Source organism: Hoplias malabaricus, chromosome 2, assembly GCF_029633855.1.
Source record: "Hoplias malabaricus isolate fHopMal1 chromosome 2, fHopMal1.hap1, whole genome shotgun sequence".
Lineage (NCBI taxonomy): Eukaryota > Metazoa > Chordata > Actinopteri > Characiformes > Erythrinidae > Hoplias > Hoplias malabaricus.
Genome location: NC_089801.1, coordinates 64,269,029 through 64,286,635, shown reverse-complemented (window position 1 = coordinate 64,286,635; position 17,607 = coordinate 64,269,029). Strand labels below are relative to the sequence as shown.

The following is a 17,607-nucleotide window of genomic DNA, read 5'->3' as shown; positions in this document are numbered from 1 at the left end:
TAGTTAACTTACATTAGAGTTATTAGAGTGGTTAGAGATCATATTTAGTCACATTATCTATATTACCTAGCAGTTAATAAGACTCATAAGAGGGGTTTCATCTGCATTGATCCCAGCTTGTGAGGTTATAATTATTGTGTTATGTCGATTAAGTGATATTTGTTCCTTTTCAATAAAGCATCCTTTATGATTTGAAGTGATATTGAGTGTATAGACCAAGTTTATAAAAAGAAAGTCTGAAAATCCTGAGAATTAAACTCACATACTTGCAGGGAATGGTAACGAAAAACGATAATAAAAATAATAATCCAAAAATAATAACCACACTTAAGTATAAATAAACTAAATACTGTTCCTACGCTACACAATTATTAATATATAAACCTTTCAAATTCACAATGCATTTTTTGTGTTTTAGATGTGTTTTCCAAGCACCGTTGTTTTTCTTGTGAAATTCCAAATAAGTTTTATGTGTAACATGACCCTCTTCCCATTGAAAAAACAAAAGTTGGATCCAAAATGGCCAACTTCAAAATGGCCACCATGGTCACCACCCATCTTGAAAAGTTTCGCCCCTCCCATATACTAATGTGCCACAAACTGGAAGTTAATAACATCTACCATTCCCATTTTATTAAGGTGTATCCATATAAATGGCCCACCCTGTATTTATTGCTGTTGTATCTGAGATTAATATTCTTGAGAGAGATTTTACATAGTAAATGGCTTTGTTCACATGCAAATTTCTAAGCTGATGGGCTAATCATTGTGTTAATCTCCAAATTCAAAGTAGTTCCGTTTAATTTTTAGGATCTGATCACATGCCCGCCTTGAAATAATTGTATTTTATTCATATTTTAAATTAGTATCTTTTTGTAAAGTTTGCATCCTCTCTGAGTTTTTATAAGAAATATTCAATTTAGTTTCCCACAGCATAGAATCTGAAACATCAGCTGTATCGATTTCCAAATATTCTGAGATTTTAGTGGAAATGAACTGGCAGAAAGTGTCAGATGACAGTAAGCTTTGATGAAACTGCCTAGCTCCAACACCTGAACTTAAGGTGAGATGAATTAAAGTAAAAACGGTTTGCCATATGTAATAGACTGTGCCTTGATCTACTACACTAGCACAGAGTGTGAAAGGTAATTATCTGGAAAATAATACCTTTAGTTTTTGAGTCATTTCATCAGTTTCAAACTCTATGCTTATTTAGTTGGAAACTTGAAAAATTAAGTTCGCTATGTTTGACAACAATTGAATACAATACTAGATTATAATCTGTACAGGTAGAAGAGTTGCATATAAATATAACCCACACTAAGATTAGGACCTGTTTTCTCTAACTCTGTATAAACTACTAAAACACATTTAAACTGAAAATGCAACATCATGTCACCGACGCTTCTTTAAATTCAGTTTTACAGTGTGTGCTTACCATAAGCAGATGCCATTTCGCCTTCATCGAAGAGCTGAAATCAAAACAAAAACCTTGTCTCTGAAAAAATCATCCCCCTACATTCACACATTAAAAGAGGAGGGGCTACTAATCACCTGTTCCCTTATTTGGCTCTGCTTTTTTTTTTAATCAGCAGATACAGTTCTGAAATTGCACACAATTTTCTGTCCTATGACAGTGCCATGTTTAAAGTCAATGGGCTGTTCTTTGTCCCATTCTACCACCAGTGTCTGTCTATGGAGAGAACATGGCTATGTACTTGATTTACACATTTGCCTACAATGAGTTCATGTACACTAAACCAGGCTGCATCCTGGTTGAGAAAAGCTGCCTAAGAATATGGTATTAAAATACATATGACAAATTTATAGGAAAAATCAAAGAAACTTACCTTCTGGCTTCATTCCCTTTAGCTCCTGGATTTCCATAACGTTTTTGAGCAGTTCTTCTTTATACTCGTCTTCAACATCATGTCTGACCTGTTTACCTAGGGCTTTTACAAACATGTTTAGAGAATATGGCTGTGATTCTACCTCATTTACAGTGTGGTACAACAGTTCTTCATTCACCTGCTTTGGAAGTTTGCCTGTCTTTGTTTTCATAAAAATTGTGCCCGTTGTGGTAAACGAGAATAGAAATGAAGCTTTATAAAGCTCAATTACCCAAAATTATCATCTTTATTGAGTAAAAATTAATCACGAAACAAATCAATATTATTTTATCGTCCACCACTAATTATATGCAATCACAATTAAAACATTATTTATTTTATTTGATTTATTTAAATGTATATGCAGTTCTGCACCACTGGCCAATTTCTTTTTGCCTTTCCAGAAAGCTAATTAACATTTGATAAAGTTTGTGTCTCAGAATTTAGATGACAGCTAAATTGTTTTTGTGATTGTGATAGTTTTTGACTTGATGTTTCTTCTTCTAATTATTTTTCTTCCCACAATATGACTTTGGAGGGAAGGTGTAGCATTGCCCCCAACACTCCGGCAGGTGATGAAACTAAAATTTGCCTGATGTTGGTGCAGTAAAGCAACATTTTACAAATTGGCAAATATCTCTTTCTAAGAAACATATCTCATGAAAAAAAGGAATTTATTCTTACCATTTTCTTCCAAATTCAACTGAGGTCCCTGAATGTTTGTATATAATTGTTTATTCTATGCTATGAGTTAGAATTTAGAAATTTAGTTCAATATAAAATATTACTCACACTCAGATTTTTTACCAGGAGTCATTTTCTGGAAAACATCTCCAAATCTTCTCCCTACATTAGAAATATTAAAGTCAGTGACCAAACCCACTGTGATTGTAAGAAACATGGATTATCCAACACAGTTACTAATAAAGGAAATTCTAATATTCAGTTGATTATAGTGATTTTCTTAAGTATGGAAATGTAATATTTACATTTATTCTTGAGTTTTGGACTTTTGAGTTCAGACGTTTTCTGTGCTGTTGACTCTTCGTGGTGTTGTACTTCTGTTGGAGCCAACACAAATTTCTCCCACTTAAGATAGTCCCCTCTGTTTTCTTCCATAATCTTCTCCATGTTCATCAGAAGAGTGGAATGACTGCATCCACTGTTAAAGTCAAACTGGAATCTGCTGCGTTCTGCAATAACTTCTTTGGAAATACACTTTTCCACTGGGACCAACAACCAGGCTCTCTGTGGATTTTGTGTTTTCATCACTATGGTGTACTTTTGTGGGTCATCAGAAAAAGAACGAAAAATGAAATCCAGCCTTTTATCATCTACATCAGTGAAGTTTTCTGGCTGTATGACCAGCACTATAACATGAGGTCCAGGATCACACAGAAACATACACTCTCTCATTCGCTCAGTCACTTCATTCTCAGACAGTGGATTATCAAATAAATGAGATGCACTGATGAGGGCGATGTATTTTCCTTCCACTATTTCTCTGGCTTTCTCACAATACTGTGGTGGCCAAATGATATCAGTATCAAACACGTTACTTCCCAGGATGAAATTTCCCACTCTTCTGTTCTCCTGATAATTCTTCCCCAGCAGCATAATCCTCACTGTATAATGAAAGAATTATATTAATATATTACTATTAGGTCTACAGGTACTTTTTAAAGTGTTGTTTGTGTAATATATAGTTGTACCTTTAAAGTATTAAGCATCAATGAGAAACTTTGTCTGAGTTCCAATGAATAAAAAGAGATTTCATAAAAATGTTTACCTACTGAATTGTGTATTGTTTTATGCAGCATTTTAGCTTTCAGCACGTCCACTAACCTGGAGAGACCCTGCTCTGTTATTTATGTTTATAGTTCATTTAAAATTGAAATAAACACTTATAGGATTTGGTACTAAACAACAGAGAATCTTCATTTAAAACAATGAAAGCAATGCAGACTTTATTCCAGAAAATATGGATGCTGTTAAACTTACTATAAGGAGAATCTTCTAAACTACTCCTCCTCCGGGGGCGTAATGGATCTGTGCCAAAAGAAGAAATTATTTTCTGCTATGCTAATATTTTGCTCCAAAATAGAACGAAATGTACAGTATTTATAAATGTAAAAACATTACAACAAACACCTGTTAAACATTTCACTTTAATAATAATAATAATAATACTTATTTCAAGGGCACTGTAAAATCATAGGGGGAGAAAATTCAAAAGACACGAAAAGGAAAGATTTGAGCAGAGATCTGAAGTGAGACAGATTTGAACAGTTACAAAGAACAGGACAAAGAGAGTTCCAAAGTTTGGGGGCAGCAACACTAAAGATTAAGTGCCCATAGTATTTAGAAAATCTAAGGCAACGACTGGGACAATATGGAGAAATAAGTTTGAAAAGAAACGTAGCAGCCAGACCATGTAGAGGTTTAAAGTTTAGAATTTTGTATTTAATCATAGACCCAACTAGAAGCCAATGCAATTGTTGAAGAACACAAGTAATATTAGCCCTACTCTTGGTGAAAGTAGGAACACTGGCTGCTGAGTTTTGAATGTAATGGAGATGACTGACCAGTTTAACTGGTGGACCATAAAAAAGTGAGTTCCAATAATCAATATGGGATAAGATGAAGACTTTAATCAACATTTTAGCATCACTATCACTAAGCATAGGGCATAATTACGCAATAATACACTCTGGGTTTATGTTATAACAGGAGAAATTGGTGGACTCCGGTTGTAGGCACGAGGCCAAATATAAGTACACCAGTGACAATATCTCATGTTATAGCATGAACCTCAAGAGTATTATTGCGAATATACCACAGATCGTTATCTCCGTTCATTATTAGGTTTGAATATAAAGAAGGAACAAACGCATTGTTCGTTTGTTTTGTTTTCTTTTATTGCCCAGTAAAATGTTTTACTAATGGCCGATCGAAGCAGGTGAAACTTATTTTTGGCCAAAATAATAAATCACCCATGAGATTAGTAAATAGACAAGACAGATATTCACAGACTTCAGACACCAATTCGGAAACTGATTAACGAGGCATCTCAAGACGTGCCCACTTCAGGGAACTCCCAGCCAGAACAGCGTCGTCATCAGTCCGCCTGGACAAGGAATCCCAACTACGTCACCCCGCTCCGAAGAACGCCGAAGCGGCCTACTCATCCTGGAAGGAACCCCAACACCATCCTCAGCCGCATCCCAGAGGGTGATAGAACAGAGCCCAGGGACTGGATCCTCTGCTTCAACTAAACAGATTTGTTGTATCCATTGGTTGGTGAGACAACGTCACAGTAAGCCTCAGACCTTGTTTTCAGAGTTGGTGCCTAATTAGTTCCTGGATAAAATTCCCCTTTAATCACTAGTAAACTTACATTAGAGTTAGATCATATTTAGTCACATAATCTATATTACCTAGCAGTTAATTAGACTCATAAAAGGGGTTTCATCTGCACTGATCCCAGCTTGTGAGGTTGTAATTATTGTGCTATGTCGATTAAGTGATATTTGTTTCTTTTCAATAAAGCATCCTTTATGATTTGAAGTGATATTTAGTGTATAGACAAAGTTTATAAAAAGAAAGTCTGAAAATCCTGGAAATTAAACTCACATTCTAGTAGGAAATGGTAATGAAATTTATGATTAATTATTAATATTATTATTCTCTAAACAATATAATAATAATAATCCAAAATTAATAACCACAATTAAGTATAAATAAACTAAATACTGTTCCCATGCTACACAATTATTAATATACAAACCTTTCAACTTCACAATGCATTTTTAAGTCCAATTATGGAACGTGTTATTAGATAGAGAAGGGGAGAAGGAATGATTGATCGTACCATATTGGGGCCTGAGTAGAGGTTCCTGGAAGAGTACAATCTTTCCTAATTTGATGTCAGATCTTTTGAGGGTTATATTATAAAATGATTTTTCTTCAAACCCAAAAAAGATCCTAGTGGTAGAGAAAGGAAGAGCAGCTAGAGAGGAATCTTTGACCAAATCCTTTTCAATGGCCACCCAAAGAGGTATATTTAAAGAAAACCCATCCAATTATAAAAAAAAGAACTGGGGATAAAAATAGGAATATTCTGAAACGAGTATAAAAAACTGGGAAGATAAACCATTTTGATTGCATTTGCACATCCAATAAGGGAAAGAGGTAGTATTTTCCACCTATTAATGTCCTACTTGAGTTTATTCATTTAAGACAAAAATGCTTTAGTAGAGCTTTGCGGTTCTTTGTAACTTTAATACCAAGATATTTTATTTTAACAGTGGAAATTTTAAATTGGAAGGAATTTAAAAACCTAGGGTTAAGATTAATTGGAAGAGCCATGAATTCACTCTTTTGCCAATTGATGGTATAACCAGATATTTCAATAAAAGAGCTAATGCTGAGCAGAGGAGGAATCGATTGTCCTGGTTCAGATAAAAACAAAATTATATCGTCTGCGTATAATGAAATCTTATGTTCAACATCCTCTAAAAATTATAGGCTTAATATTCCTGTTTTCTCTAATTCTAATTGCTAAAGGTTCTATGGCGATAGAGAAGAGAAGGGGTAAGAAGGGTCTCCCTAGGTGTGTCCCTCTATAAAGAAGAAAATGGGCTGACAGCTCCTGATTTATTAGAATAGAAGCAGTAGGATGTGAATATAACATATGTACCCATGAAATAAAAGAATTTCCAAATCCAAACTCATTGAGATTAGTAATAATACAGTCCCATTCAACTTGGTCAACTATATGTTTTTTAGCCAGGCTTTAATGTTTCCTTTTGCTTTTGATTTGTACAATGTTTCATAATATTCTCTAAAAATATATATTCATCTTGCTGGAAAAACTCAGGGAACGTGCCAGCTTCAGTGCATAAACAGGAAAACACATCATCATGTAGCAGTTTCGCATATCCAGTGGCCTTGAGGTTTCCATTGATGAAGAATGGCCCCACTATCTTTGTACCCCATATACCACACCATACCATCAAAATGTGCAACACCTGAAACTACAAACCGTATTCCAAAAAAGTTGGGACACTTAACAAATTGTGAATAAAAACTGAATGTAATGATGTGGAGATGGCAAATGTCAATATTTTATTCGTAATAGAACATAGATGACAGATCAAAAGTTTAATCTGAGTAAATGTAAATTTTAAAGGAAAAATATGTTGATTCAAAATTTCAGAGTGTCAACAAATCCAAAAAAAGTTGGGACCATTAGCAATAAGTGGCTGGAAAAAGGAAATTGAGCATATAACGAACAGCTGGAAGACCAATTAACACTAATTAGGTCAATTGACAACATGATTGGGTATAAAAAGAGCTTCTCAGAGTGTCAGTGTCTCTCTGAAGCCAAGATGGTAAGATTATAACCAATTCCACCATTGTTGTGCAGAAAGATAGTGCAGCAATACCAGAATGGTGGTACCCAGCGTAAAATAGCAAAGACTTTTAAGTTATCACCATCAACCATGCATAACATCATCAAAAGATTCAGATAATCTTGAACAATTGCTGTGCGTAAGGGTCAAGGCCGTAAAACTCTACTGGATGCTCGTGATCTCCGGGCCCTTAAACGTCACTGCACCTCAAACAGGAATGCCACTGTCAAGGAAATAACAGAATGGGCTCAGGAATACTTCCAGAAAGCATTGTCAGTGAACACAATCCACCGTGCCATCCGCCGTTGCCAGCTGAAACTCTACAGTGCAAAGAGGAAGCCATTTCTAAGCAAGCTCCACAAGCTCAGACGTTGCACTGGGCCAGGGGTCTTTTAAAATGGAGTGTGGCAAAATGGAAGACTGTTCTGTGGTCAGATGAGTCACGATTTGAAGTTCTTTATGGAACACTGGGACGCCATGTCATCCGGACCAGAGAGGACAAGGATAACTCAAGTTGTTATCAACGCTCCGTTCAGAAGCCTGCATCACTGATGGTATGGGGTTGCATGAGTGCTTGTGGCATGGGCAGCTTGCATGTCTGGAAAGGCACCATTAATGCAGAGAACTATGTTCAGGTTCTAGAACAACATATGCCCCCATCTAGACATCATCTCTTTCAGGGAAGACCCTGCATTTTTCAACAAGATAATGCCATACCACATTCTGCAGCAATCACAACATCATGGCTACGTAGGAGAAGGATCCGTGTACTGAAATGGCCAGCCTACAGTCCAGATCTTTCACCTGTAGAGAACATTAGGTGCATCATAAAGAGGAAGGTGCGTCAAAGAAGGCCCAAGACGATTGAACATTTAGAGGCCTGTATTAGACATGAGTGGGAGAGCATTCCTATTTCTAAACTTGAGAAACTGGTCTCCTCTGTCCCCAGACGTCTGTTGAGTGTTGTAAGAAGAAGGGGGGATGCCACACAGTGGTAAAACATGGCCTTGTCCCAACTTTTTTGGGATTTGTTGATGCCATGAAATTTTGAAATGACACATTGTTCCCTTAAAATGATACATTCTCTCAGTTTAAATTTTGATCTGTGAATTGTGTTCTATTCTGAATAAAATATAAGATGTTGGCACCTCCACATCATTGCATTCAGATTTTATTCACAATTTGTTTAGTGTCCCAACTTTTTTGGAATCCGGTTTGTACTTGAAGCCTGTGCTAGCAATTCTACTGTGGTGTTGCAATCAGTGTGAAGAGTGGGAGAAGAGGGTTGCATTGACAATCCAACAAAATGGGCATCACTTTGAACACATTATATAAGTGGTCGGAAACTTGTAAATAGCTCATGAAAAATTAAAGTTACGTTAAAACCAAGCACCATTGTTTTTCTTGTGAAATTCCCAATAAGTTTGATGTGTAACATGACCCTCTTCCCATTGAAAAAACAAAAGTTGGATCCAAAATGGCCAACTTCAAAATGGCCGCCATGGTCACCACCCATCTTGAAAAGTTTCCCCCTTCCCATATAGTAATGTGCCACAAACTGGAAGTTAATATCATCTACCATTCCCATTTTATTAAGGTGTATCCATATAATTGGCCCACCCTATATTTATTGCTGTTTTATCTGAGATTAATATTCTTGAGAGAGATTTTACATAGTAAATGGCTTTGTTCACATGCACATTTCTAAGCTGATGGGCTAATCGTTCTGCTAATCTCCAAATTCAAAGTAGTTCCATTTAATTTTTAGGATCTGATCACATGCCCGCCTTGAAATAATTGTATTTTATTCATATTTTAAATTAGTATCTTTTGTAAAGTTTGCATCCTCTCTGAGTTTTTATAAGAAATATTCAATTTAGTTTCCCACAGCATAGAATCTGAGACATCAGATGTATCGATTTCCAAATATTCTGAGATTTTAGTGGAAATGAACCGGCAGAAAGTGTCAGATGACAGTAAGCTTTGATGAAACTGCCTAGCTCCAACACCTGAACTAAAGGTGAGACGAATTAAAGTAAAAATGGTTTGCCATATGTAATAGACTGTGCCTACTACACAAGCACAGAGTGTAAAAGGTCATTATCTGGAAAATAATACCTTTAGTGTTTGAGTCATTTCGCTAGTTTCAAACTCTATGCTTATTTAATTTGATACTTGAAAAATTATGTTCACTATGTTTGACAAAAATCGAATACAATACTAGACTAGATTATAATCTGTACAGGTCGAAGAGTTGCATATTAAATTAACCCACACTAAGATTAGGACCTGTTTTCTCTAACTCTGTATAAACTACTATGACACATTTAAACTGAAAATGCAACATCATGTCACCGATGCCTCTTTCAGTTTTTTCTTTCTGAATAAATAATCCCCCTACAGTCACACATTAAAAGAGGAGGGGCTACTAATCGCCTGTTCCCTTATTTGGCTCTGCCTTTTTCTAAATTCAGCAGATACAGTTCTGAATTGCATACAATTTTCTGTCCTATTACAGTGCAAAGTTTAAAATCACTAGCCTGTTCTGTGTCCCATTCTACCTCCAGTGTCTGTCTATGGAGAGAACATGGCTATGTACTTGATTTACACACCTGCCTACAATGAGTTCATGTAGACTAAGCGTTGGAACATTTCTGTGAGAATTTGATGACATTCAGCAACGAGAACTTTAGTGAGGTCCGGCGCTGGTGTTGGATTATTAGTTCTGGACCTCAAACACCACTCTAGCTCACCCCAAAGACACTCAAAGAGCTCCGTCCCCCAGAGAACACAGTCCCACTCCGACTTGTTTATACAAATGTTGTATTGTTGTTGTGTACAGTTAGTACATGAGTGACAACATGTCGTCATATGCAGATACTCCAGTGTGTTGAGACTGAGATTAATGCTACAGGGTGCGAGGTGTCCTCTTTTTCTGGACATGTTTTGTTTCGGGACCTATAAATACATCCGGCTGGGATTTCTAAATCAACAACATTGTCTGGGGTATCTGTCTGCAGTATTTTCCCCCATCCAAATTCTTGAGGTAAGCACTAAACTTTCCTTGAAGTGTGCACTTTGATGATGTTTGATCAAAATGTTAAAGTGTGAACAAAAGGGGTTGGAGAACTAAGATCTGAAATGGGAACCATTTTGCTTTACACTTCTGATTCTATCTCATTTACAATGTGGTACAACAGTTCTTCATTCGCCTGCTTTGGAGGTTTGCCTGTCTTTGTTTTCACAAAAACTGTGCCCGTTGTGTTAAACGAGAATAGAAATGAAGCTTTATGTGAATGTGAATAGCTCAATTACCCAAAATTATCATCTTTATTGAGTGAAAATTAATCACGAAACAAATCAATATTGTTTTATCGTCCACCACTAATTATATGTAATCACAATTAAAACATTATTTATTTTATTTTATTTTATTTAAATGTATATGCAGTTCTGCACCCCTAGCTATTTTTTTGCCTTTCCAGAAAGCTAATTAACATTTGATAAAGTTTGTGTCTCAGAATTTAGATGACAGCTAAATTGTTTTTGTGATTGTGATTGTTTTTGACTGGATGTTTCTTCTTCTAATTCTTCTTCTTCCCACAATATGACTTTGGAGGGAAGGTGTAGCATTGCCCCCAACACTCCGGCAGGTGATGACACTAAAATTTGCCTGATGTTGGTGCAGTAAAGCAACATTTTACAAATTGGCAAACATCTCTTTCTAAGAAACATATCTCATGAAAAAAAGGAGTTTATTCTTACCTTTTTCTTCCAAATTCAACTGAGGTCCCTGAATGTTTGTATATAATTGTATATCCTATGCTATGAGTTAGAATTTAGAAATTTAGTTCAATATAAAATATTACTCACACTCAGACTCAGACTTCTTACCAGGAGTCATTTTCTGGAAAACATCTCCAAATCTTCTCCCTACATTAGAAATATTAAAGTCAGTGACCAAACCCACTGTGATTGTAAGAAACATGGATTATCCAACACAGTTACTAATAATGGATATTCTAATATTCAGTTGATTATAGTGATTTTCTTAAGTATGGAAATGTAATATTTACATTTATTCTTGAGTTTTGGACTTTTGAGTTCAGACTTTTTCTGTGCTGTTGACTCTTCGTGGTGTTGTACTTCTGTTGGAGCCAACACAAATTTCTCCATCTTAAGATAATTCCCTCTGTTCTCTTCCATAATCTTCTCCATGTTCATCAGAAGAGTGAAACGACTGCATCCACTGTTAAAGTCAAACTGGAATCTGCCGCATTCTGCAATAACTTCTTTGGAAATACACTTTTCCACTGGGACCAACCACCAGGCTCTCCGTGGATTTTGTATTTTCATCACTATGGTGTATTTTTGTGGGTCCTCAGAAAAAGAACAAAAAATGAAATCCAGCCTTTTATCGTCTACATCGGTGAAGTCTTCTGGCTGTATGACCAGCACTATAACATGAGGTCCAGGATCACACAGAAACATACACTCTCTCATTCGCTCAGTCACTTCATTCTCAGACAGTGGATTATCAAATAAATGAGATGCACTGATGAGGGCGATGTATTTTCCTTCCACTATTTCTCTGGCTTTCTCACAGTACTGTGGTGGCCAAATGATTTCAGTATCAAACACATTATTTCCCAGGATGAAATTTCCCACTCTTCTGTTCTCCTGGTAATTCTTCCCCAGCAGCATAATCCTCACTGTATAATGAAAGAATTATATTAATATATTACTATTAGGACCACAGGTACTTTTTAAAGTGTTATTTGTGTAATATATAGTTGTACTTTTAAAGCATTAAGCATTAATAAGAAACTTTGTCTGAGTTCCAATGAATAAAAAGCGACTTTATAAAAAACTCACAAAATGTTTATCTACTAAATTGTGTATTGTTTTATGCAGCATTTTAACTTTCAGCACGTCCACTAACCTGGAGAGACCCTGCTCTGTTATTTATGTTTATAGTACATTCAAAACTAAAATAAACACTTATAGGATTTGGTTCTGAACCACAGAGAATCTTCATTTAAAACAATGAAAGCAATGCAGAGTTTACTCCAGAAAATATGGATGCTGTTAAACTTACTATAAGGAGGATCTTCTAAACTACTCCTCCTCCGGGGGCATAATGGATCTGTGCCAAAAGAAGAAATTATTTTCTGCTATGCTAGTATTATGCTGAAAAATAGAGTACAGTATTTATAAATGTAAAAACATTACAACAAACACCTGTTACACATTTCACTTTAATAATAATAATAATACTTATTTCAAGGGCACTGTAAAATCATAGGGGGAGAAAACTTAGAAGACACAAAAAGGAAAGATTTGAGCAGAGATCTGAAGTGAGACAGATTTGAACAGTTACAAAGAACAGGACAAAGAGAGCTCCAAAGTTTGGGGGCAGCAACACTAAAGATTAAGTGCCCATAGTATTTAGAAAATCTAAGTCAATGACAGGGACAATATGGAGAAATAAGTTTGAAAAGAAACATAAAAAAAAAAGAAACATAGCAGCCAGACCATGTAGAGCCTTAAAGATTAGACTTTTGTATTTAATCATAAACCCAAGTAGAAGCCAGTGCAATTGTTGAAGAACACAAGTAATATTAGCCCTACTCTTGGTGAAAGTAGGAACACTGGCTGCTGAGTTTTGGATGCAATGGAGATGACTGACCAGTTTAACTGGTGGACCGTAAAAAAGTGAGTTCCAATAATCAATATGGGATAAGATGAAGACTTTAATCAACATTTTAGCATCACTATCACTAAGCATAGGGCATAATTACGCAATAATACACTCTGGGTTTGTACCAATAACGGGAGAAATTGGTGGACTCCGGTCGTAGGCAAGAGGCCCAAGATCATTACACCAGTGCCAATATCTCACGTTATAGCATGAACCTCAAGAGTATTATTGCGAATATACCACAGATCGTTATCTCCGTTCATTATTAGGTTTGAATATAAAGAAGGAACGAATTTATTGTTCGTTTGTTTTGTTTTCTTTTATTGCTCAGTAAAATATTTTTTTATTTTATAATTATTTTACAGCCGATCAAAGCGGGTGAAACTTATTTTTGGCCAAAATAATAAATCACCCCTGAGATTAGTAAATAGATAAGACAGAAATTCACAGACTTCAGACACCAATTCTGAAACTGATCAACGAGGCATCTCAAGACGTGCACACTTCAGGGAACTCCCAGCCAGAACAGCGACGTCATCAGTCCGCCTGGACAAGGAATCCCAACTACGTCACCCCGCTCCGAAGAACGCCGGAAGTGGCCTACTCATCCTGGAGGCATCCCCAACACCATCCTCAGCCGCATCCCAGAGGGGGACAGGACAGAGCCCAGGGACTGGATCCTCTGCTTCAACTAAACAGATTTGTTGTATCCATCGGTTGGTGAGACAACGTCACAGTAAGCCTCAGATCTTATTTTCAGAGTTGGTGCCTAATTAGTTCCTGGATAAAATACCCCTTTAATCACTAGTTAACTTACATTAGAGTTAGATCATATTTAGTCACATAATCTATATTACCTAGCAGTTAATTAGACTCATAAAAGGGGTTTCATCTGCACTGATCCCAGCTTGTGAGGTTGTAATTATTGTGCTATGTCGATTAAGTGATATTTGTTTCTTTTCAATAAAGCATCCTTTATGATTTGAAGTGATATTTAGTGTATAGACAAAGTTTATAAAAAGAAAGTCTGAAAATCCTGGAAATTAAACTCACATTCTAGCAGGAAATGGTAACGAAATTTATGATAAATTATTAATATTATTATTCTCAAAAAAATATTAATAATAATCCAAAATTAATAACCACAATTAAGTATAAATAAACTAAATACTGTTCCCATGCTACACAATTATTAATATACAAACCTTTCAATTTCACAATGCATTTTCAAGTCCAGTTATGGAACGTATTATCAGATAGAGAAGGGGAGAAGTACTGATTGATCGTACCATATTGGGGCCTGAGTAGATGTTCCTGGAAGACTACAATCTTTCCTAATTTCTTTGTCAGATCTTTTGAGAGTTATATTATAAAATTATTTTTCTTCAAACCGAGTGGCACGGGGGTGCAGCAGGTAGTGTCACAGTCACACAGCTCCAGGGACCTGGAGGTTGTTGGATCGATTCCCGCTCCGGGTGAGAGTCTGTGAGGAGTTGGTGTGTGTTTCCTCCGGGTGCTCCGGTTTCCTACCACAGTCCAAAAACACAGTTGGCAGGTGGATTGGTGACTCAAAAGTGTCCGTAGGTGTGAATGTGTGTCTGTGTCTGTGTTGCCCTGTGAAGGACTGGCGCCCCCTCCAGGGTGTATTCCCACCTTGCACCCAATGATTCCAGGTAGGCTCTGGACCCACTGCAACCCTGAATTGGATAAGCAGTTACAGATAATGAATGAATATTCTTCAAACTCAAAAAAAGCCCTAGGGATAGAGAAAAAAAGAGGAATATTTGACCAAATCCTTTTCAATGGCCACCCAAGGAGGTATATTTAAAGAAAACCCCTCCATGTAACCATACTCTCAATATGTCAGAGCACCAAATGTTAGCTACCCAGTAATAATGTGAAAAAAAACAGGGCAGCCCTAGTTCCCCCAATGTCCTAGGTTTCTGTAAATGGGTTTTTGAAATCCTATATGTCTTAAACCCCCAAATAAAAGGCATAATAACTGAGTCCAATGATAAAAAAAGAACTGGGGATAAAAATAGGAATATTCTGAAACGGGTATAAGAAATGGGAAGATAAACCATTTTGATTGCATTCACACATCCAATAAGGGAAAGAGGTAGTATTTTCCACCTATTAATGTCCTACTTGAGTTTATTCATTTAAAACAAAAATGCTTTAATAGAGCTTTGCAGTCCTTTGTAACTTTAATACCAAGATATTTTATTTTAACAGTGGAAATTTTAAATTGGAAGGAATTTAAAAACCTAGAGTTAAGATTATTCAAAAGAGCCATGAATTCACTTTTTTGCCAATTGATGATATCACCAGATATTTCACTAAAAGAGCTAATGCTGAGCAGAGGAGGAATAGATTGTTCTGGTTCAGATAAAAACAAAATTATAGTGAAATCTTATGTTCAACATTCTCTAAAATTATAGGCTTAATATTCCTGTTTTCTCTAATTCTAATTGCTAAAGGTTCTATGACAATACGAGAAGAGAAGGGGTGAGAAGGGTCCCTCTTGGTGTATCCCTTTATAAAGAGGAAAATGGACTGACAGCTCCTGATTAATTAGAATAGAAACAGTAGGATGTGCATATAACATATGTACCCATGAAATAAAAACATGTCCAAATCCGAACTCATTGAGAGTAGTAATAATACAGTCCCATTCAACTTGGTCAACTTTACGTTTTTTAGCCAGGCTTTAATGTCTCCTTTTGCTTTTGATTTGTACAATGTTTCATAATATTCTCTAAAAAATGTACAGGGTGGGCCATTTTTATGGATACACCTTAATAAAGTGGGAATGGTTGGTGATATTAACTTCCTGTTTGTGGCACATTAGTATATGGGAGGGGGGAAACTTTTCAAGATGGGCGGTGACCATGGTGGCCATTTTGAAGTCAGCCATTTTGGATCCAACTTTTGTTTTTTCAACGGGAAGAGGGTCATGTTACACATCAAACGTATTGGGAATTTCACAAGAAATACAATGGTGTGCTTGGTTTTAACATAACTTATTCTTTCATGAGTTATTTACAATTTTCTTACCACTTATGAAATGTGTTCAAAATGCTGCCGATTGTGTTGGATTGTCAATGCAATCCTCTTTTCCCACTCTTCACACACTGATAGCAAGGAGACATGCTAGCACAGGCTTCCAGTATCCGTAGTTTCAGGTGCTGCACGTCTTGATGGTATGGTGTGGTAAATGGGATACAAAGCAGAGGCGATTGCTCTAAAACTGCAAGGGAAGCTCAGGTTCCCCAAAATGTCAAAAAATAAGTGATCAAATATATATTGTTGTGTGTACATGTCATTGAATAAATATGCACTACAACGCGCTCAACTTTTGTTCAGAATCAGCTTCTTATCACTGGTAAAGACGCTGCTTTCCTCTCAATCATTCCTGCAGCTTCACAGTGATTTTTTGTAGCTGCTTGTGTTTGGAGACTGACTTCAATCACAGTTTCTGTCCAGCGGGTGCTGCTGAGCCCCTCCACCGTCACAAAGCACTCACAGGTGGACACACTTCACATGGGCCAAGGCCGTTTAAGCAGCCTAGCTCTGCTGGCCATTGAGAGGATACTAGTCAAGTCCCTGGAAAAGACGCCTTGTTGGTACAACAGGGTCACAGATCATTTTCTTGAAAAGGAACGGAGGGTAGAATTTACGTATAAATAAACCGACACATTTTATGATGTAGGCTGAAATTGAGCTTCCCCTCCTTGAAAGACCAGCATCTGCCACTGGTACAAAGATAGTGGGGCCATTCTTCATTAATGGAAACTTCAAGGCCACTGGATATGCGACATTGCTACATGATGATGTGTTTCCCTTTTTATGCACTGAAGCTGGCATATTCCCTGAGTTTTTCCAGCAAGATGGTGCACCACCACATGTATCTCTGTTCATCTAGGAATGCGTGGACCTGACACCCATAATGTGGTGGAAAACATATCATCATGTAGCAATTTCTCACATCCAGTAGCCTTGAGGTTTCCATTGATGAAGAATGGCCCCACTATCTTTATACCCCATATACCACACCATACCATCAAGATGTGCAGCACCTGAAACTACTGGAAGCCTGTGCTAGCAATTCTCCTGCAGTGTTGCTATCAGTGTGTGAAGAGTGGGAGAAGAGGGTTGCATTGATAATCCAAGCACACCCTTGTTTTTCTTGTGAAAATCCCAACAAGCTTGATGTGTAACATGACCCTCTTCCCATTGAAAAACAAGAATTGGATCCAAATTGTCTGCTATGGTCACCACCCACCTTGAAAAGTTTCCCCCTTCCCATATACTAATGTGCCACAAACAGGAAGTTAATATCACCAATCATTCCCATTTTATTAAGATATATCCATATAAATGGCCCACCCTGTATTTATTGCTGTTGTATCTGAGATTAATATTCTTAAGGGAGATTTTACATAGTGAATGGCTTTGTTCACATGCAAATTTCTTAGCTGATGGGCTAATTGTTGTGCGAACCTCCAAATTCAAAGTAGTTCCATTTAATTTTTAGGATCTGATCACATGCCTGCCTTGAAATAATTGTTTTATATTCATATTTTAAATTAGTATCTTTTGT

The 17,607-nt window shown here is 36.6% G+C and overlaps 2 protein-coding genes across 2 annotated transcripts; both read right to left on the bottom strand.

Annotated features, from left to right (window-relative positions):
* Window positions 1–2,831: 2,831 nt before the first annotated feature.
* On the bottom strand, window positions 2,832–11,440 carry LOC136677868 (GTPase IMAP family member 4-like). Its single transcript, XM_066655556.1, has 4 exons — window positions 11,380–11,440; window positions 11,177–11,236; window positions 3,891–3,938; window positions 2,832–3,514 (listed from the first exon to the last, which is right to left on the bottom strand). Exons 2-4 carry the CDS (start codon window positions 11,205–11,207, stop codon window positions 2,832–2,834), a joined length of 762 nt encoding a protein of 253 aa, XP_066511653.1. The 5' UTR covers window positions 11,208–11,236; window positions 11,380–11,440.
* Window positions 11,441–11,497: 57 nt separating this feature from the next.
* Window positions 11,498–12,412, bottom strand: LOC136677865 (GTPase IMAP family member 7-like; the record flags this gene model as incomplete). The annotated part of the gene is made up of 2 exons (XM_066655540.1): window positions 12,402–12,412; window positions 11,498–12,015 (listed from the first exon to the last, which is right to left on the bottom strand). Coding segments are annotated over exons 1-2 (519 nt in total), but the record flags the coding sequence as incomplete, so codon positions are not given.
* Between the last annotated feature and the right edge of the window lie 5,195 nt (window positions 12,413–17,607).

Bases quoted from the DNA above. Each gene is read 5' to 3' on its own strand.
- LOC136677868 (XM_066655556.1), bottom strand. From the start codon at position 11,207: ATGACTCCTGGTAAGAAGTCTGAGTCTGAGT. The intron at 3,939-11,176 runs GTGAGTAATATT...CTTTTGGCACAG, and splicing joins TAAGAAGTCTGAGTCTGAGT to ATCCATTACGCCCCCGGAGG. The intron at 3,515-3,890 runs GTAAGTTTAACA...TTCATTATACAG, and splicing joins TTTAGAAGATTCTCCTTATA to TGAGGATTATGCTGCTGGGG.